Genomic DNA, 20,996 nt, shown 5'->3' with positions numbered 1-20,996 from the left:
AACAGCAAGGATGCACCGGCTCCCGGCAGTTTTCTTCAGTGATGTCCTTGGGTTCCTTTCTCTTTATGTATTTCTTGTAAGTTTTTGTAGGATTGTGGTTACCATGAGGTTCATGTATATCTACCCATATCTATAGAAGTCTGTTTAAAGCTAATTGGCATGTAAATTCAAACACATTCTAAAATTAGTACATTTTTTCTACCTGGCCATTAAGAGTGGGTTCCGAGTGGAACAGCCTGGGGCACAGCGGGCGGTGGCGTTCTGTTCTGGCTGTCCATGGCGGAATGGAGTTGGGCCTGATGCATGTGACCTTCCTTGCCCTTCTGATTCAAGTGGAGCTTCCTGGTGACCCTGAATTTTGGGGTTTTCTGTTTGATTTTCTCTTTGTCTATTGTCCAAATTAGGTCTCAGTGGGGCTGCCCTGATTGTGCGTGTTGCAGCCCCCCACATGCTCCCCACTTTCTACAGGTGGAGCAGCCCTGTGTGCTCCCACACTGTACCCCACTAGTTTCACATGTGCGCTGGGTAGGGCTGCCCTGCATATGCTTGCAGCAGCCCCCTCTAGTTCTGCACTTTCTCTGGATGACACAGCCCCACATGTGCGTGCAGAAGCTCCCCACTATCTGTGCAGTTTCTCCTGGCACGGCAGCCCTACGTGCAGACGTCATACATAATGCTTTGCTGGCTCCTCACTCTCCCGGCAAGGGAGCCGCATGCACGTGCATCCCAGTGGCTGTGCCAAGAGCACCCTGGTTAATATTGGATGTAGAGACCCCGTGCCTGTCACTCTCTCGCTTCCCTGTTCTTCCTGGAGGATCTCCAGGGAGAGTGGCCTGCAGGTCAGCCTGAGCACCTGGGTGGGCTCACACAGCTCAAGTGCGGTGACAGCCAGCGCGCTCCCCAGCTCCTGTGGTCCTGAGCGTTCCCTCTGCTCCCAAAGAGCTTTTGTGGTTTGCTGGCCTTCTCTATGCGGCCTCTCTTGTTTGTTGTGCAGAAGCTGTTCAATGGCCATCAGTTGTCTCTTGGGAGAAATTGCTCCAAATAGGGCATACATTCCTTCAGCGTGCTCTTCGCCGGAGGCAGCCCGCCATCCTGCCCCGCCAGCTTGCACCGCCTTTGGCCTGCCATGTCACCCTTTGGCTTTGTGGGTGAAATGTCTTCAAGAGTTTCTTTCACAGGGAGTGTTTGCCAGCATCATTTCTAGGAATAACCTCATCCTTTTTTTCAAAACCATCAGCCTTAACTAATCACAGAACCTAAGTGCACATTTCACAGCAGCTTTTTTACCTGAGCTAGCAGCTTCGGCAGGTAGGCTTTTGAAACAATAAAAGTAGCCTTTATCGGTAGCAAAAGGTTTCTTTTTGTTCCTTGTAATTGCCACTTTCTTTCAATGTGGCAGCTACGTTCAACACTTTGGCTTGTATTGTTAGGATTTTTTTTTATAGTTCTCAATACAAAGTAGAAGTGAATACTTCATTTCACCATAGTGACTTTCTGTTCCTACAGCAGTTTAAACTAAAGGGTGATATGAAGTACGTTGCCTTCTTTCTTCATGTTCATTGGGCTTTCTCAGTTTGTCCATTCCATAGCTTCGTACAAGGCTAGGTCTCTTCCTGTCTTCTCTTTGCTGTTGCCGTTTTCAGTCTTCTAATCAGACCCAATTTTATTTCAGAAGTAACACTTTTTTTCCAGAATTCTCTTTTTTTTTTTCTTTTCTTTTTTTTTGCCTGTTCTCTCTTCCAATCATCCATTTCTGTAAAATTTCACATGGGCTTATCACTGGGAAACAAAAGATAGCACAACTACACACTTTGCTGTCTGCATGAACTAAGTAACAGACATGCAGTGACCAGTGAGTGACATACTCCAAAAGAAGTGATGTGATTGGCACAGATCATGGTATGTGGTGCGTCGGCTACATGGTGATCTGTAGGCTGCAGAGCAAAGCTAGCAGTAAGGTTTGCAATTTATGCAGAACAATTAATATACTGTTACAACTGAACTATGAATAGTGTTGGTGGGGGACTGATATGGTTTTGTGTATATGTAAGCATGTATGTATGTATTTGGTGTGTGTGTAATTCACACATATCAGCATCATGTGAGGTAAGGACTTAGTGTTGAGAATATGCAAGGGAGCCTGTCCTAAAACATGGAGAGAGTGTACAAGATGGTTCAGAGATATCATTGAGGGCTGGATTACTTAGTGCTAGTGCCGTTCAGAATTCTTTGGACTTTATTGTGGGTGAAATGGAGAGCCATCAGAGGGCAAACACAGGAGTGGTGTGATTTGGCTTCTTTTAAAAAGGAGTTACTCTGGCTCCTAATGAAAGTGAACTTCAAGTAGGTGAGAGTGGAGGAGGTAGGCCAGTGGGTGATGATGGAAACGCAGACTGTCTCCATGTCCTGGACCTGCGTGGCGGGAGAAACGCCTCAGGAAGAGCGTGGCTCTGGGCACCATGGAAGGTGCAGCCGACAGACGCTCTGAGGGAGCGGGAGGAAGGAGGAGTGAGGGCAGCTACTGCCGCGGCCTGGATCTTTCTAAATGAGGGCGGCTGTAGTCATCGTGGGGCAGGGGAATCAAGAGTTTGGTTTTAAACATTTGTGGTTAGACATACCCAAGTGGAGGTGTCAGTTGCATTGGTGGATGTAAAATTCTGATGTATATACAGTCTTAGACTTGAAGATAAAGGTCCACACTGGTGATTAAGATTTGGGAATACAAGCAGAAAAATCTTGAACACCATGAGCGTCTACGAGAACCCATTGACAATGCACATGAGTAGGAAATAGAGGTGGTGCGAGAACCACACGTAGGACATGCCATCTTTAGAGGTCAGGCCACGGAAACCAGGAGAGGAGACTGTGCCTGTACGGTGTGATTTTCCCAGCTGTGCTGGTGCCATAATTCGCCCCAATTCATGAGCAGTCAGTTACTGCCGGCGTGGCCAGTGTTGCCATGAATCTCTGTCCTTGGGCCTCTTGGCAGGCATTTCTCTGGGGTCTGTCTCCGGAGTCTCGTTGCTGCGGCAAAGGGAACGCGCCCTGTGAGTTCTGATTTCCAGTCGCTACACCTGTTTACATCCTCGGGAATTAGTTCTCCAAAATTCTTCAGATTTTATTCTGATGAAATTTCTCCACATTTTTGCCAACACTAGGTATTAAATTTTATAAATGGTAAATATTAGTTTTCATTGTTTAAAATACTTTTTTTTTTTAAGTAGCATATGGAGCCCGACTGGTGTGGCTCAGTGGTTGAATGTTGACCCATGAACCAGGAGATCACAGTTCAATTCCCAGTCAGGGCACATGCCCAGGTTGTGGACTCAATTTCCAGTAAGGAATGAAATCTATAGCAGAATATTTGACTGAATTTATATTATTACCTAATGAAATAACCACAACCCCATGAAGGAAAATGCAAAGATGAAATGCAGAGACTTCCAAGAGTAAATGATAAAGTGTAAAGCGGTGACACATGAGTTGACAAAACTCTAATTAAAGATCTGGAAGAAACTATCACTGAATAAGCCAGAATTAAAAAGGAAGATAGCCCTGCCTGGTTTGGCTCAGTGGTTAGAGTGTCAGCCACTGGACCAAAGGGTCTCTTGTTTGATTCCTGTTGGGGCAGATGTGGGAGGCAGCCAGTCGATGTGTCTCACATCAGTGTTCTCTCTCTTTCCCGCCTCTTCCCTTCCTTCTAGTCTCTCTCTAAAAATCAATGGGAAAAATACCCTCAGATGAGGATTAAAAAAAATAAAGTAAAATAATGTAGACATAGAGGATAGAAATGAAAAAGGTGAGTAAAATTTTTAAAGAAAGATAAAAACCATAATATAAAAGATCAACATACAAACATCAGCATCTTTAAAATCAATATGTGATTTAAAATTGATAGCATGTTAATATTCTGTCATTAATGTATCCTTAAGTAATACACAAAATATTTGCGTGTTCTGTAATTGTTGGCAACTACGATTCAATGAAATAAGGAAATAGTGGTATTATGTGATGGTAAGTAGATGGGTTTAGGGAGTGAGGGAGATCTCTAATTTTGAAATCTGAAAATTAAACTAATTTAAAACAAACAAAATAAAGTGTTTTAAAATAGAAAACTAAAATTTTAAAAAGTAAATCCAAAAGCTGTAAAAATGAAAATTGCATTCATTTTTTTTTTTTAATCCTCACCTACATACATGCTTAGAGAGAGAGAGAGATGGATTTAAGAGAGAAACATCAGTCAGTTGCCTTTCATGGGATTGGCTCGCAACCCAGGTATGTGCCCTGACTGGGGATTGAACCAGCAACCTGCTGGTGCACAAGATGACACTCCAGCCAACTGAGCCACTCCGGCAGGGCGAAAGCTGAATTTCAACCAGTTAACTGCCATGATACTTTGAATTCAATTTTAAAAGGTCCGCCGCTTGCATCTATAGGCGCTTATGGCGTACAAATGGTTAAAAGCAGTCACAAGGCTACTACTAACGTTTGCTAAGTTTTCCCTGCCAATCACTAATGAGTCCTCAAACTCCACCAAACCTATAGAGCTGAATACAGGCAGATGTTACCAGATCTCTGTGGGTGCCATTTCTCCTGGGTGAGATCCTTGAAGCCTGGCCTCCTCCTCCGCAGGCTGCATGGGTTGCTTCCTGGACCTGATGCCCTCATTCCTGTGCCCTTCCTCCGTGCTGCTCTCCCTCCCCCGCGGCTCACCACTGAGCCTACACGCTTCCTTCTTCTTGGTTTACTTTCTTCAATGTGAGAGCACCTTCTGTAGCAGAGGAAGTACAGAAGATGCCAAATTTTGACACTTCTTATATCAGAAAAAATGTATTTATTCTGCCTTCGCTCTTCATTCTATTTTCCCTTGTTGAGGTTAGTAAATTTTCCTGCTGTATCTTCAGAGGACTGATCATGGCCTCTCTCATCTCTCCTACTGAGAATATTCCGGGAGCTTATTTGTTCCATTATAATATTTCTCAGTTCTATAATTTCCATCGTTTTTTTTTACAACTTTGATTTCTTTACTGATATTTTTCTGTTTTTTGTTTGTTGATGTCTGCATTAGTGTCCAGCCAGCTGATTGCTACATCATCTCTCTATGTGTGGTTTTCCTGACTTGAGTAGATAGTGGTTTTCTGTGTGTACCTGGGCATCGTAGGCATTCTGAGACCTACACGCACATAACAGCTTTTGGTTCAGCAGCCCCCGGGGGTGGGGGACACAGAGAACAGGGCCTCAGGGCCAGTTGAGGCATGAAGTCCAGGCTCCCTACATGGCATCTCCTCACAGCACTGTAGTAGTCGGGGGAGACAGCACGGAGGGCCGCATGGCGCCTGGCAGGCTCCACTAGAGGGCAGCCACGCTGCAATTTTAATGCCTGTGTCACTGGGGTAGAGCAGTCACTGTCTGAAACTTTCTCATCTTGCTAAGCAGCCCCTTTCCTGGCTGCTTGGCTCTTTGGCTCTAGAGAACAGAATTGTTGGGAAATCCTTTGTCAGTGCCCTTTGACATTTCTTGCTGGCCAGCTCACTAGCCCTCAGTCTGGGACACGAGGCCAATGGAAACCCCAGGAATTGGCTGCAGGGGCGTTCCACAGGCACTGCCAGCCCTGCCATGTCTGTCTGCTCTTCACCTTTCAGCACCCTATTTTATATATAAACCGTGACTTTTAGCTGTATTTAGCAGGAATATAGGAAGATGTATATGCCATTTTCCTGTAATCATAAGTCCTAAGTCCTGCCCATGCTCTTAAATGATAGAATGGCTAGGCAAATTTTAAATTGAAAATCTTTTTCTTTTTACATATCTTCAACTTTTTTACGGCACTCTCTTTTTTTAAGTTGTTTTTTTTTCTTTTTTTAATTAAGTCTTTACTGTTCAGATTATTACAGTTGTTCCTCTTTTTTTCCCCCATAGCTCCCCTCCACCCAGTTCCACCCCACCTTCTGCCCTTACCCCCCCCCACTGTCCTCATCCATAGGTGTATTTTTTTTAAATCTATATTGTTCAGATTATTACATTTGTTCCTCTTTTTCCCCCCCATAACTCCCCTCCTCCCAGTTCCTGCCCCACCCTCTGCCCTCACTCCCCACCCACTGTCCTCTTCCATAGGTGCACGATTTTTGTCCAGTCTCTTCCCACATCTCCCACACCCCTTTCCCCCCCAAGAATAGTCAGTCCATTCCCTTTCTATGTCCCTGATTCTATTATAATCAACAGTTCATTCTGTTCATCAGATTATTTATTCACTTGATTCTTAGATTCACTTGTTGATAGATGCATGTTTGTTGTTCATAATTTATATCTTTACCTTTTTCTTCCTCTTCCTCTTCTTAAAGGATACCTTTCAGCATTTCATATAATACTGGCTTGGTGGTGATGAACTCCTTTAGCTTTTTCTTATCTGTGAAGCTCTTTATCTGACCTTCAATTCTGAATGATAGCTTTGCTGGATAAAGTAATCTTGGTTGTAGGTTCTTGGTATTCATCACTTTGAATATTTCTTGCCACTCCCTTCTGGCCTGCAAAGTTTCTATTGAGAAATCAGCTGACAGTCCTATGGGTACTCCCTTGTAGGTAACTGACTTTCTTTCTCTTGCTGCTTTTAAGATTCTCTCTTTGTCTTTTGCTCTTGGCATTTTAATTATGATGTGTCTTGGTGTGGTCCTCTTTGGATTCCTTTTGTTTGGGGTTCCCTGCGCTTCCTGGACTTGTAAGTCTATTTCTTCCACCAGGTAGGGGAAGTTTTCTGTCATTATTTCTTCAAATAGGTTTTCAATATCTTGCTCTCTCTCTTCTTCTGGCACCCCCATAATTTGGATGTTGGTACGCTTGAAGCTGTCCCAGAGGCTCCTTACACTATCTTCATGTTTTTGGATTCTTTTTTCTTTTCTTTTTTCCGGTTGGGCATTTTTTGCTTCTTGGTATTTCAAATCTTTGACTTGATTCTTGGGATCCTCTAGTCTGCTGTTGGGTCTCTGTATATTTTTTATTTCAGTCATTATATGCTTAATTTCTAGTTGGTCCTTTTTCATATCCTCGAGGGTCTCACTAAATTTATCAGCGGTTTCTAGAAAATGCTTGAAAAACCTTATAACCGTGGTTCTGAACTCTGTATCTAGTAGTTTGCTTTCCTCCATTTCTGTCATTTGTGACCTGTTTCTTTGTCTCTGCATTTTTTATGCTTCCCTGTGTTGATAGAGTGGCTTTGTATGCTAGGTGTCCTATAGGGTCCAGTGGCTCAGCCTCCCCAATTACCTGAGGTGGACACTCTTGGTACACCCCTTTAAGTTGTTAATATGAAAATCTATAAATGTAGAGGAAAATATTCAACTGGATTTAACTTGTAACAGTTTACCATATATTATCTTTTTTGGTACAATTAAGTTACAGAATTTCACTTTTAAATACTTCCTTGTGCATTTTGACAATTTAATTATGATGTGTCTAGTTGTGGGTTTCTTTTCATTTATTCTACTTAGAGATTGTTGAACTTTGAGGTGTATAGACTAATGGTTTTCATCACATTTAGGGAGTCGTTGGCCATTATTTCTTTAGATATTCTTTCCCCTTCCTCTCCTTGCCTCCCATGGGGCGCACATTGCTGTCCCGAAGATCTCGGGGCTCTGTTTCTTTTTCTCCCGTTTTGTTTTCTGTACAGACTGGGAATCTCAATTGACCTGTCTTCGTGTATGTGGATCTTTTCCTTATGCCTGTTAAACGATGCTTTTGAGCCTTCCATTGACTTCTTTCCTTTCAGCTTTTATATTTTTCAATTTTATCTATTTTATAATTTCTCTGTATTGACATTCTCAATTTCCTGAGACATCATTTTCGTGATCTTTTTTTTTTTTTCATGATGTTCTTTAGCCATGATCTTCTTTAGTTCCTTGAAGTTATTTAAAATAGCTCATTTAGCCCAGTAGCTCAGTGATTTAGCATCGAACGATGAATCAGGAGGTCACTGTTTGATTTCTGGTCTGGGCGTATGCCCAGGTTGTGGGCTCGATACCCCGTAGAGGGCATGCAGTAGGCAGCCAGTCAATGGTTCTCGCTCATCATTGATGTTTCTATTTCTTCCTCTCCCTTCCTCTCTGAAATCATTAAAAATATATATATATATATATTTTAAGTTTTATGTAAACAGAATCTCATAATTATTCTATGTGTATTGCATACATTATGTATATTGCATACAATAATCTAATGATACTGGCTTATACCCACTCAACATTTTCTTTAGAGATCCACTCAAGTTGCAGCTTGTATCAGTAGTTCTCTTTTGAGTGGGTAGTGTTGCATCATAGGAATGTACAGAATTTGTTTACTTGCTTATTGAAATATATTGAGGTTGTTGCTAGTTGGGGACTATTACAAATAAAGCTGCTGTGGATGTTCCTGTATTGTTTTCTTGGTAGAAACACGCTTTCCTTTCTCTAGGATAAATCCAAAGAGTACACAAGCTGAATTGCATATATTTGTAATTTTATAAAAAACTTCCCAACTATTTTTCCAGAGTGGCTCTACCATTTTAAATTCTTACCTGCAACATATGAGATTCTTTTATCCTACAACCTTGCTAAATAAATTCAGTTGTTTGGCCCTGGTAGGTGTCCCAGTGGTTAGAGCATTAGCCCGTGCTCCGGGTCGAGGGTTCGATTTCCAGGCAAGGCATGTACCTGGGTTTCAGGGCCCATCCCTGGCCCTGATCTGAGTACCTGTGGGAAGCAACCAATCAATGTGTGTGTCTCACATCTATGTTTCTCTCTCCCCCTCTATTTTTAGCACAAAAATGGGAAAACAAGCAAAGGAAACGTTTTCCATTTTAATGAAGCTCTGTTTATCAGTTTTTTCTTTCATGGGTTGTGCTTTGGTGTCATGTCTAAGAACTTCACCTAAGTCTAGGTTTTCTTTTGTATTTTCTTATATACATTTTCCATTGAGTTTTGCACCATGTTGAGTTCATTTTTGTATATGGTCTGAGGTTAATAGGCCAATGTTGAATTTTTTGCCTATGGAAGCCCATTTGGTTTCGGTTTGAACTTAAGAGGTATCGTTTTGTGTTGTTTTTTATATCCTGAATTTTCAGCAATCTATATATATAAAGCTTAAGCAACCAAATGACGGTTTGACCAGTCTCTATGACACATACCAACCACCAGGGGGCAGACGCTCAACGCAGGAGCTGCCCCCTGGTGGTCAGTGCACTCCCACAATGGGAGCACCACTCAGCTGACTGACAGATGCCAGATGCCAGGCTCACAGCTGGTGAGCGTAGCTGCGGTGGCGCAAGCCTCCTGCCTCTCTGGCAGCACTATTGAGTGGCGGGGGCAGCAGACACAGTGGGGCCAGGATGAGCGGGAGCAGTGTGGCGCCCAGCCCGGGCTCAGGGCTCTTCCCTAGCCACCTGCTGCTTTGCACACTACATCCCTCGGTTGATGTCAGACTGCAGGCTGGCCTGCAGGGATTGGTCCAAAACCAGCAATCCGACATCCCCCGAGGGGTCCTGGATTGGAAGAGGGTGCAAGCCAGGTTAAGGGACCCTACTAGTGCACGAATCCGTGCACTGGGCCTCTAGTAGTAATATAAGTAGGTAAATCTTTGCAGCTATTAAATAAAATATTTTACTTAAAAATAATGTTTAAGAGAGAAACCAAGATGACGGCATAGGTAAACACTGGATTTTGCTGCCTCGAACAACCACTTCGAAAATACAACTAAATGACGGAACGGACAGCATCCAGAACCACAGGAAGGCTGGCTGAGTGGAAATTCTACAACTAGAAGAAAAGAAAAGCACACTGAGACTCAGAGGAGGCGCAGTGTGGAAGTAAAATACTAAGATTCGGAGGTGCATGCGGAGCGGGCTGGCGGCTGAGGGCGCAGTTGTTGCTTTCAATCGGGAGGGAGTCTCAGGCTCTGAGCTCCAGTTCCGGGCGAGTCTCTAGGGACCCAGACTCATACGGGAAAAGCGGGACTGTCTGGCATCAGTCCGAACTCGAGGGCAGCTTTCTCTCTGAGGGGCTTGCAGTGATTACCGGGACACTGAGAAGCAGAGCCTCTGAGGGCTGGACTGAGCGCAGCCATAACTGCTAGTCCCGCCCTGTTGATCCTGTGGGACCCGCCCCCCCCCCCCAAGCCCTGCAGGGAGTCTTTTGCCAGATAGCCTCAGGCAAAGGCTAGATTAGCACCTCCCTAGAGATCCAGGAGCCAGTGTGCCCAGAGGTAAGAGTGGGTTTGCAGCTCCGTGGAACTATAAAGTACACACTCAGGGGGGAGACTCAGTGAGCAGCAAAGCCCCATTGAAGCAAGTCTTGCCCCAGAGGGGTGTCTCCAGCACAGAAGTTCTCCCACTGCAGACACAGCTGATTCTCACAGCCAATTGGCCTGGAGGTCAATTTCTCCCAGTGATACCTACAACAATCAAGGCTTAACTACAACAAGACTGTGCTCAAAGCCCACAAGGGGGTGCACCAAGAGTTTCCACCTCAGGTAATTGGGGAGGCTGAGCCACTGGGCCCTAGAGGACACTCAGCACAGGAAACCACTTTATCAACACAGGGAAGCAAAAAAAAATGCAGAGACAAAGAAAAAGGACACAAATGACAGAAATGGAGGAAAGTAAACTACTTGATATAGAGTTCAAAACCACACTTTTAAGCTTTTTCAAGAATTTTCTAGAAACTGCCAATAAACAATGAGATCTACAAGAAATCTAATGAGACCCTCAATGTTGTGATAAAGGACCAACTAGAAATTAAGCATACACTGACTGAAATAAAGAATATTATACAGACTCCCAACAGCAGACTAGAGGATTGCAAGAATCAAGTCAACGATTTGAAATACGAAGAAGCAAAAAACACCCAACCGGAAAAGCAAAAAGAAAAAAGAATCCAAAAATACGAAGATAGTGTAAGGAGCCCCTGGGACAGCTTCAAGCGTACCAACATCCAAATTATGGGGGTGCCAGAAGAAGAGAGAGAGCAAGATATTAAAAACCTATTTGAAGAAATAATGACAGAAAACTTCCCCCACCTGGTGAAAGAAATTGACTTACAAGTCCAGGAGGTGCAGAGAACCCCAAACAAAAGGAATCCAAAGAGGACCACACCAAGACACATCATAATTAAAATGCCAAGAGCAAAAGACAAAGAGAGAATCTTAAAAGCAGCAAGAGAAAGAAAGTCAGTTACCTACAAGGCAGCACCCATATGACTGTTAGCTGATTTCTCAACAGATACTTTGCAGGCCAGAAGGGAGTGGCAAGAAATATTCAAAGTGATGAATAGCAAGAACCTACAACCAAGATTACTTTATCCAGCAAAGCTATCATTCAGAATTGAAGGTCAGATAAAGAGCTTCACAGATAAGGAAAAGCTAAAGGAGTTCATTACCACCAAACCAGAATTATATGAAATGCTGAAAGGTATCCTTTAAGAAGAGGAAGAAGAAGAAAAGGGTAAAGATACAAATTATGAACAACAAGCATGCATCTATCAACAAGTGAATCTGAAAATCAAGTGAATAATCTGATGAACAGAATGAACTGGTGATTATAATAGAATCAGGGACATAGAAAGGAGTGGACTGACTATTCTTGGCGGGAAAAGGGTTGAGGGGGATGCGGGAATAGACTGGATGAGGACAGTGGATGGGGAGTGAGGGAGGAGAGTGGGGTGGGAACTGGGTGGAGGGGAGTTATGGGAGGAAAAAACGAGGAACTGTAATAATCTGAACAATAAAGATTTAATTAATAAAAAAAATAATAATGTTTAAGAAGTTGTAATGACATGTATGAGTTGTTCTTATAAACCTAAGCAAACAGGCTTGGCTGTGGGCTGGGCAGCGCCCATGCACTGGGAGGTGCTGGTTCAGTTCTCACGCAGTCGGCTGGGCAGCGTCCCGTGCACCAAAAGGTCGCTGGTTCAGTTCTGGGTCAGGACACAGGCCTGGGTTGTGGGCTCCATCCCCAGTAGATGACATGCAGGAGACAGCCGATCTATGTTTCCCTCTTACATTGATGTTTCTCTTTGTCTCTCCCTCTCCCTTCCTCTCTCTCTAAAAATAAAATATTTTTTAAAAAATTGAAAAAAATAGCCCTCGTTTGTTTGGCTCAGTGGATAAAGTGTCGGCCTGCACACTGAATTGTCCCAGATTTGATACCGGTCAAGGGCACATGCCCGGGTTGCAGGCTTGATCCACAGTAGGGGTTGTGCTGGAGGCAGCCGATCAGTGATTCTCTCATCATTGATGTTTCTCTCTCCCTCTCCCTTCCTCTCTGAAATCAGTAAAAATGTATTTTAAAAAACTGATAAAATAGGATGTACATTTTTTTTTAAATATATTTTATTGATTTTTTACGGAGAGAAAGGGAGAGAGATAGAGAGTTAGAAACATCGATGAGAGAGAAACATCGATCAGCTGCCTCCTGCACATCTCCCACTGGGGATGTGCCTGCAACCCAGGTACATGCCCTTGACCGGAATCGAACCTGGGACCCTTCAGTCCGCAGGCGGAAGCTCTATCCACTGAGCCAAACCGGTTTTGGCAGGATGTACATTTTTAAACACTGTATTTGTAGCTACTTTAGATGTCTGAAGTATCTCTGATAACATATGCAGTCAAGCCTCGTTTTTCGAATGTCTCCCACCTCGAACAGTCATGTTGTGCACAGAAAAAAGGTCTTGGTCGTCGACCAAAACTTCCGTTCTGGACCTGAAAACCCTTTTATGCTGATACCTCAGTGTGACAAAAAGTGTCTCTCAGGCAACAAACAAAGGAGAGATGCTTGTGTTGCGGCTAACTCTATGATTAGCACAATGTTAAAACATGAAGAGGCGGACCAGAGTGCCAGTGTTGCTAAGGGTATGAAGTGCTTACAAAACAACAACCACGGGCACTTAAGAGGTAGGAAAACTGCTGTTAATTGGATAAATGAAAAGCAGTTAGCTGGTGATAGCATTTCTGAGGCAGTGACATATGAAAAATTTGTTTAAAACTGGTAGGAGGGTGCATCGATAAATTTAAGAAAGGAAGAATTTGCTTATATATGAAACAGTACTGTTTCATAAGAAAAGTTAAAACATTTATTTTGGGGGTCTGGAACCCATTAATTCAATTTACATTATTCCTAAGGGGAAAAAATAATGTGTTTTTCACTCAAATTGGTTCTCAAACAGCCTTCCATAGTGAATTAAGTTCGAGAACTGAGGTTCCACTGTACTGGTGCCTCTGAATAGAGGTCTGCATGTGTGAAGTGGAGGGAAATTACTTTTAATTTGTATTCTTTCCTATCTTCGCCATGTGCATGAGTTTCCTCTTTTATAAGAGAAACCACATATGAAGCATGAATACAATTGTAATCAATCAAAAGACCTCCTAAAACAGCATATGCATTAAGGAATTCTGGGAGGAAAATGCACAACATAATGAAAATTGGTCGTTTTTGATGACATAACTTTGATTTCTTTACAATGGACTTGGTTTTCTAAATTAATTTTATTACTGCTTATAAAAACATGTTGGGTGGCACAAGGAGGTATATTTTTAAAACTGCAATTCCCTTTCAAACTTTAAAGTTCAACTATTAGAATTAAGAAATATTTTAGTTTTGCTGTGTTTTACAAAACGAATTGGATAAATACCATCCTCTAAGATGTTGCAGATTAAGGAAATTTTCTGTTGTTTGCTACATTATCTTTGTTTTTGTATTTCAGTGCCAAACCTAAGTCAGAAATCCACGTATCAATGGCCACTCCAGTCACTGTGTCCATGGACACTGTGTCCAATCAGAGTAATGATCAACCCACCATTGCAGTGCCTCCCACTGCTCAGCAGCCTCCACCAGCCATTCCAACCATGATTGCAGCTAGTCCCCCGTCACAGCCTGCGGCTGCCCTCTCCACCATGCCTGGAGCCGTTCCCATCACTCCACCTATCACCACCATCGCAGCTGCCCCCCTGCCTGCAGCAGCTGTAGGTGGCAATCCCTCCTCGATTTTGGGCCCTCCTGTACCTGAGATAAAAGTTAAAGAAGAAGTGGAACCAATGGATATCATGAGACCAGTTTCTGGTAAGTTCATTCAAAGAATACAGTTTTGGCAGTTGCTTCTTCCCCTTTTCCTGATTTTCCTCAGAGTCCCAACTTGTGTTACCCTTAGCTAGGAATGCTGACCCCTCCATTCTCATTTTAAATTTGCACTTTATTACTTTTTAATAAATGGAAGCTCCTTTTGAAAACTAAACCATTTTGCTGGTTTTATCTTTAATTTTATTTCTTAACCAAAATTAAGAAAAAGATTACTATTTCCCCAAAGATATTTACATATTCTTCATGATAGCTTTTTGTATCCTATCTAATAAAAGCCTAATATGCTAAGTGTATGGTTGTCCGTTCAACCAATCAAAGTGTAATATACTAATGATATGCTAAGGCTGCTCAACTGCTCACTATGATGTGCACTGACGACCAGGAGGCAAGACGCTCAGACCAGTAGGTTAGCTTGCTGCTGGGGTCTGGCCGATCGGGACTAAGCGGGACACGCCACACATGCCCTGGAGCCCTCCCGTGGTCCTTCCCTGGCTGGCCAACCTCCCCAGCCCCGAACATGCACCGGTGGAGTCCCTCGGCCTGGCCTGTGCCCTCTCGCAATCTGGGCTGAGGGACCAACCCCAAGTGCATGAATTTCTTGCACCAGGCCTCTAGTTCATTAATAAAATACTGCCCCAAAAAAGAATTAAAAATCGCCATGTAAGAGGATACAATCGTCATCGTCGCTAAGTCCCGCTATTTACAATTTATTACCTGCCCATTTTTGTTACACAGTAAAGTAAGATTTATGTTGTTGAAAATACTCTCTTGTTAAACTTAATATGTGTTTAGTAAAATCTTAAAACTATACATTACCCCTTTTTTCCTCTTCTCGTCTGCAAACTCTCTGTAAAAGGCAGATGACTGGAAGTTTTCTTTCTGTTTGATTTTGTTTTTTAATAATTTTTTGTGGATCTTGTTTTTCATAACTACAAAAGTAATATTCAGTGTTAAGAAATTTATAAAAACAGACAAAGCCCAAGTGAAAAAAGCACAACTCTGTCATCTAGCAAATGTGACAAACAGTCAAAAAAAGAGGCAGGGTCAAAATAGAAGGGAAAGTTAGGGCTGGAGCTGTGATATTTAAAGACTTAAAGGAAGGCTTCCTGAGAAAGCATCTTTGAGTAGAGACATTAGAGAGGCGGGGGCCTGGGACAGCAACAGGCCGTGGCAGGGAGCAGAGGCACACAGGTGGAGCCTCCTGCCGAGGAAGTGGTCAAAGGGCAGGTCAGAGGACCAGGGGCGAACTGAGGGCTGTGGACCATTGTGAGGACGGGAGGGCTGGGAGAGGGTTTAGAGCGGAGGAGGGACTGCAGGTCCCTTGCATTTCTTACAGACCGCTCTGGCTGCCGCGTACAGAAAAGACGGGAGCAAGGATGGAATCTAGGAGCTCTGTTCAGAGGTTATTGCATAAACTGCAGGGAACAATGGAGGCTTCAACCAAGTTAGTAGCAACAGAAGTGGTATGAAATGATTGGATTAGGCATATTGTTAAAGTAGAGCTGAGGATTTCTTTCAGGATTGGATGCTGAGTGGGAGAACAGCATCAAGGTCAGGTCTCAGTAACTGGGAGCACAGAGTTGCCAACAGCTGAGAGAGGGAAGGTTGCAGGCGGAGCACATTCTATAGGGAGGGACTGACGTTTTGATTTGGTAAGTTTGAGGTATCTGCCTCCAGACAGACACATCAGGTAGGCGTTTGGGCCTGTGAACCTGGCTTTTGGAATAGGGAGCTGTCGTGTATAAAATGTGTTTAATGCCATGAGTCTGGATAAAATCCCTTAAGGAATGAGTGCAAATAAAAACAGAGGCCGCTGTGCACTGAGCTCCTCCAGGCCACTGCCCGTTCTGTGGAGGAAGAAGAGGCAGAGCAAACAGGAGATTGAGTGAAGGGGCCAGAGTGGAGAGAATCAACTTGGGGTACGTGATGTCCTGGAAGCAGGGCAGAAATATTTCAGGGAAAGTGGAGTCATCAGCTGGGTCACACGCTGTTGAAAGCTCCATTAGGTTAAGGACTCCTGAATGAACCTCAAGGGTATTAAGCTAACTGAAAGCCGTCAGTCAGAGAGACAAATGCCATGTGATTTCACTTACATGTGGAGACTAAAGAACAAACGAAACAGAAGCATGCACAGGTGCAGAGAACAGGCGGATGGTTGCCAGAGAGGAGGGGGATTGGAGGACTGTGTGGAAAAGGTGAAGGGACTGAGAAGGACAGATTGGTAGTTACAGAATAGTCGCGGGGACACCAAGTGCAGCCTAGGAATAGTGTCCGCAGTATTGCAGTGACTGTGTATGGTGCCAGGTGGAAGTATCAGTGGGAACACTTGGTGACGTATTTGATTGTCTAACCCAGGGGTGGGCAAACTTTTTGACTCGAGGGCCACAATGGGTTCTTAAACTGGACCGGAGGCCGGAATAAAAGCATGGATGGAGTGTTTGTGTAAACTAATATAAATTCAAAGTAAGCATCATTACATAAAAGGGTACGGTCTTTTTTTTTTTTTTTTCAAAAGGGCCGGATCTGGCCCTCGGGCCGTAGTTTGCCCATGGCTGGTCTAACCACTGTGCTGTACTAATACAAAGTAATTATGAAAATAAACTGTAATTGAAAAATTTTTTAATAAAACATACATTTTTCAAAAACATAAGGACTGAGCTGCGACCATGGGATTTAACAGCATGTGGAGATCTTGAGAAGAGCTGTTTTCATGTAGTGCTATTAGTCCAGGATGATTGGCTGTGGGTTCAAGAGAAAACTGGAGAGGAGCATTGGAGCCAATAAGTGTGAACAGTCCTTGAGCGGTTTGTTAAAAAGGGGTAGAAAAGGGAAGGGCAGTAGCTGAAGGGAAGTAATGCCAAGAGGAGTGACTTTTAAGCTGGGGCATTACAAGTCCATGTGGGAATGATCCTGTCCAAGGAAAGAATTGATGGTGTGGAGAAAGATGAGGATTCCTGGAGCAGTGTCAGGGCAGGACACACAAAGATAAGGAAATATGTGGTCCCGGTGCAAGGAAGACAGCATACATGGTGGGGGAATTTATGAGCATTTTCTGATTGTTCCTTTTATTGTATGTATATATGTATGTATTTATTTATTTATTTGCAGTAAGATTGAAAGCAAGGTAATCGGCTAAGAGCAGGGCTGGGAAAAGAGGTGCTGGAGGTGTGAGGAAGGAGAAGGGTGAAATGGCCATGTGGAGAGAGTGAACTCAGCAGATACCCTGGGATTGCCCCGCAGCAGGAAAGTAATAGGAGGGGGATAAGCAATAGCAAGAAAAAAAAAAAAGGTAGGATTAATGGATAATAGTTCCTAGTTCCTATTTAATAGTTCCTATTAATGGATAATAGCTCCTCAACTAGAGGTTGTTGGAGACTGGTTGCTAAGAGGAGTGACCTGGAAAAATAGTTGGTTTTTGGCTGGAGAATCAGATGCTAGAAATTAAGATGTGATGACAGTGTTCAGGGTGTGCCTGTTGGGACTGGGCGCAGAGGTAGGGTGGGGGCAGGGACATAGGGACATGGCAGATGGGGTAAGGGTGGAGGCAAGCTTTCGTCCAGATTTGTAAGGCCCCAGGTGTATGATTCACGCACGCCCAGGCAAGTGCTCCCCTCCCAGTGGAGGCTGCTTGATAGGAGGCCGTGTGCCATGGGTGCCAGAGCTTGAGCTCAGCCCGGCTCTGCGCCGCCCCTGCGCTTGCCGTGACCTGTGCCTTGTTTTCTCATCTTTAAATTGGGAGCAATAAAATAAGCCCACTAATTCAGATTATCTTAAGAGTATGTGACTAAATAGGTTAACTTCTAAGAATTCATGCTCAAAAGCTTGAAATATTGGCTTGACCATGTGGTTTCTTGTTCCCCTTGGACCAGAAGCCCAGAGGCAGGCAGACGCTCAGAGGTGGTATGTGGGCCCCAGAAAGCCCTCAGGGTCGGCCCTAGGGGCTTGACACCGGTGCTTTTGTCACTCCTGCGTCTTCCTGCAAGGACAGTGGAGGTGTGAGGTGTTAGGGAGCACCTGGCCACCTCTGCACAACTGGTGCTTACCCGGCGCCGGGCACACAAGGGTTTCTCTGTTCTACTTATTTTCACTGGTGGACGTCTGGTGATGCCGTCCGTATGCTCAGGTTCTCATGCACGTGTGCGCTCTCTCTCCCATGCAGCAGTTCCTCCACTAGCTGCCAGCACCATGTCGCCATCTCTTGCATTGCTGGCTAACAATCTGTCCCTGCCCACAAGTGACCTACCGCCTGGTGCCTCCCCGAGGAAAAAGCCTCGGAAGCAACAGCATGTGATTTCCACAGAAGAGGGGGACATGATGGAGACAAACAGCACTGACGACGAGAAGTCCACAGCCAAGAGTCTACTGGTGAAGGCAGAGAAGCGCAAGTCTCCTCCCAAGGAGTACATTGGTAATGGAATCTGCTGTCGTGTGAAGCTTTCCCACTTGAATCAGGACCAATCCCAAAGCTGTTTACATAGTCCAGTCTCACTAGGGCTCACTTACTGGAACTGTACCTTGAGGATTGTGGCAAATACTATATAGTAAAAGGCTAATATGCAAATCGACTGAACAGCAGAATGACCGGTCGCTATGACACACACTGACCACCAGGGGGCAGACGCTCAATGCAGGAGCTGTCCCCTGGTAGTCAGTGCACTCTCACAGGGGGAGTGCTGCTGAGCCAGAGGCCAGGCTCACATCTGGCGAGCGCAGCCGCGGTGGCGGGAGCCTCTCCCGCCTCCGCAGCAGCACTAAGGATGTCCGACTGCCAGCTTAGGTGCGGGAAGCAGGCCTAAGCCAGCAGTGGGACACCCCCCAAGGTCTCTTGGACTGTGAGAGGGTGCAGGCCAGGCTGAGGGCCCCCCCACCCCCAAGTGCATGGATTTCATCCACCGGGCCTCTAGTATGTAATAAGGTACTTAGCATCTTCTTTTTGTTCCCTTTAAACAGATGAAGAAGGAGTGAGGTACGTCCCCGTGCGTCCAAGACCTCCCATTACTTTGCTCCGTCACTATCGGAACCCCTGGAAAGCTGCTTACCACCACTTTCAGCGATACAGTGATGTCCGGGTTAAAGGTTAGCTTCCCCCAGGAACTTCAGTGTTAATGCATGAAATTGGTCTTTTACTGTGATTACAATCACAGTAGAACAGACCGGTTTACAAGTTTTCACTTTCTAAAAAACCTTAAGTTTTTGTTATAAAATCTGAAGACTTTAATGTTTAACTTAGACAGAATGTACATTTGGGTATAAAATTTGGAAAATTACTCTTTGCCTGAGAAAGCTATGTCTATTTTATTGGAAACTCAGTCTAATAAATAGGTGACAACATTGTTCTTAGTAAATTTCATGTATTCCCAGCTCCTCAAGTGGTGGTAGATGACTCCTCCGCCCCACAGAGCTGTGGAAGGAGCTATACTGGGTGTTTGGCATAGTCCATCTGAGTCCCTTGATGCTCAGATGCACGTGCATCATAAGCTCCAGGGAGTTTTATTTCCCAAAGGACCACCTTTATTTAACATGTGTAACTCTTGCAGTGGTCAACCTTAACTCTTGTTGTTGAACTTAAGAGTAACATTTTGATAAACCAACATGTAATAAAAATGGCTGATAGTACTTCGTAAATATTTGTGCTGATAGACTTTAAGTGTCCTTAATCTCAGATATAGTCATTGCACAAAGAAGTATAAGTTAGCAGAGGGTTGGTCATTTTTCCCATTTCCTTATAGAAAGTCTACTTGGGCAGTTCTCTGAGGGCTTCCTTGTGGCCTCAAGGTGAGCAGAGCTGGACTGGACTGACTAATCTCTGAGCAGGGATGAGAGTCCTGGCAGTTCAGTCTCTAAAGCAAGCGTGTCAAACTCAAAGGCTAACGGGACGAATAAACAAGGTGTAAGTGTACGTGGCCACAAAAAACAAAAGCTTCAATTTTCCTAGAAACGTAGGTTTCTTTCGATAAAGAAATGCTGAATACAAAGGGCTGAAATACATGAGTCATCGTTAACATAAAATAATAGAACATTTTAATAAAAATTAATATTTTTTCTTGAACATTAACTTACCAGACACTGAATAACTTCACAAATTAATAAGCGTAATACAAATAAACCCATTTTTCTTGTTCTCCAAAAGCGAAATATTTCCTGTTGCGCACACCAAACAAATCAGTACAAGATTAATGACATGGCCATCGGCTGCTACAATATTCACTGCTGGTATTTGTGGAGAGAAATGGTGCGCCTGCGCAGAAGGCACATAAGGGCAGTGAATGCAACACGATTCTAGTAATCTGTCACTAGCGAACGGTGTAGTTTGTTATTAATAATTATGTATAACAGGATATTGTAAAAATTAAGTCACAAAATTTTTATTAAAACGTTTCTTACATACTATTATATTGGCTCAGCTGCAAAAATATTCGTTGTGGACTGCATACGGCCTGCAGGCCACGAGTTTGACATGCTTGCTCTAAATGGAAGTATAGAAGTATAGAAGTGGCAACACATTCCAGGTTTTCTTCCTCACAAGTGTTCCCTGAGGTTTGAAGAGCAGGTAAGATTTCCAAAGGTAGAGAATGTTGGCCTGTGATAGAAGCAGGGTATGGACCACTAAACCTCTCCTCATGCCAGAATTCCACAGCCTAGAAGTTAACATTTAAAGGGTTCCCTAGTAACATTTTAAGCCATTCTAAAAAAGTCTTATTGCTTCTTGGGACTCACCATAACTGTATCAAGAAAGGTAATTTGATGACTTTAAATGTTCACGATTCCTACATCTTCTGTTTGAACATATCCATATTCATCACCTTTGCGCCAAGTCTCTTGACTATTAAACTAGTTGAATTGTTTTGCCTAAGTTTTAAAATCATATTCTTAAAAATAAATCAAGATTAAATGTTAAAAA

The 20,996-nt window shown here is 43.7% G+C and overlaps 1 protein-coding gene across 6 annotated transcripts in view; it reads left to right on the top strand.

The window, feature by feature from the left end:
* The window catches only part of SAP130 (Sin3A associated protein 130), a 100,250-nt gene that overhangs the window by 54,953 nt on the left and 24,301 nt on the right, over positions 1 to 20,996 (top strand). For all 6 annotated transcript variants that reach the window (XM_059704828.1, XM_059704822.1, XM_059704825.1 and 3 more), the window contains 3 exons: positions 13,722 to 14,077; positions 18,255 to 18,503; positions 19,046 to 19,171. In XM_059704828.1, the coding sequence (XP_059560811.1) occupies positions 13,722 to 14,077; positions 18,255 to 18,503; positions 19,046 to 19,171 (731 nt within the window). The remainder of the gene's footprint in view (positions 1 to 13,721; positions 14,078 to 18,254; positions 18,504 to 19,045; positions 19,172 to 20,996) is intronic.

Source organism: Myotis daubentonii, chromosome 7, assembly GCF_963259705.1.
Source record: "Myotis daubentonii chromosome 7, mMyoDau2.1, whole genome shotgun sequence".
Taxonomy (NCBI): domain Eukaryota; kingdom Metazoa; phylum Chordata; class Mammalia; order Chiroptera; family Vespertilionidae; genus Myotis; species Myotis daubentonii.
Note: the sequence above shows the minus strand (reverse complement) of the source record. Positions and strands in the feature narration are given on the sequence as shown.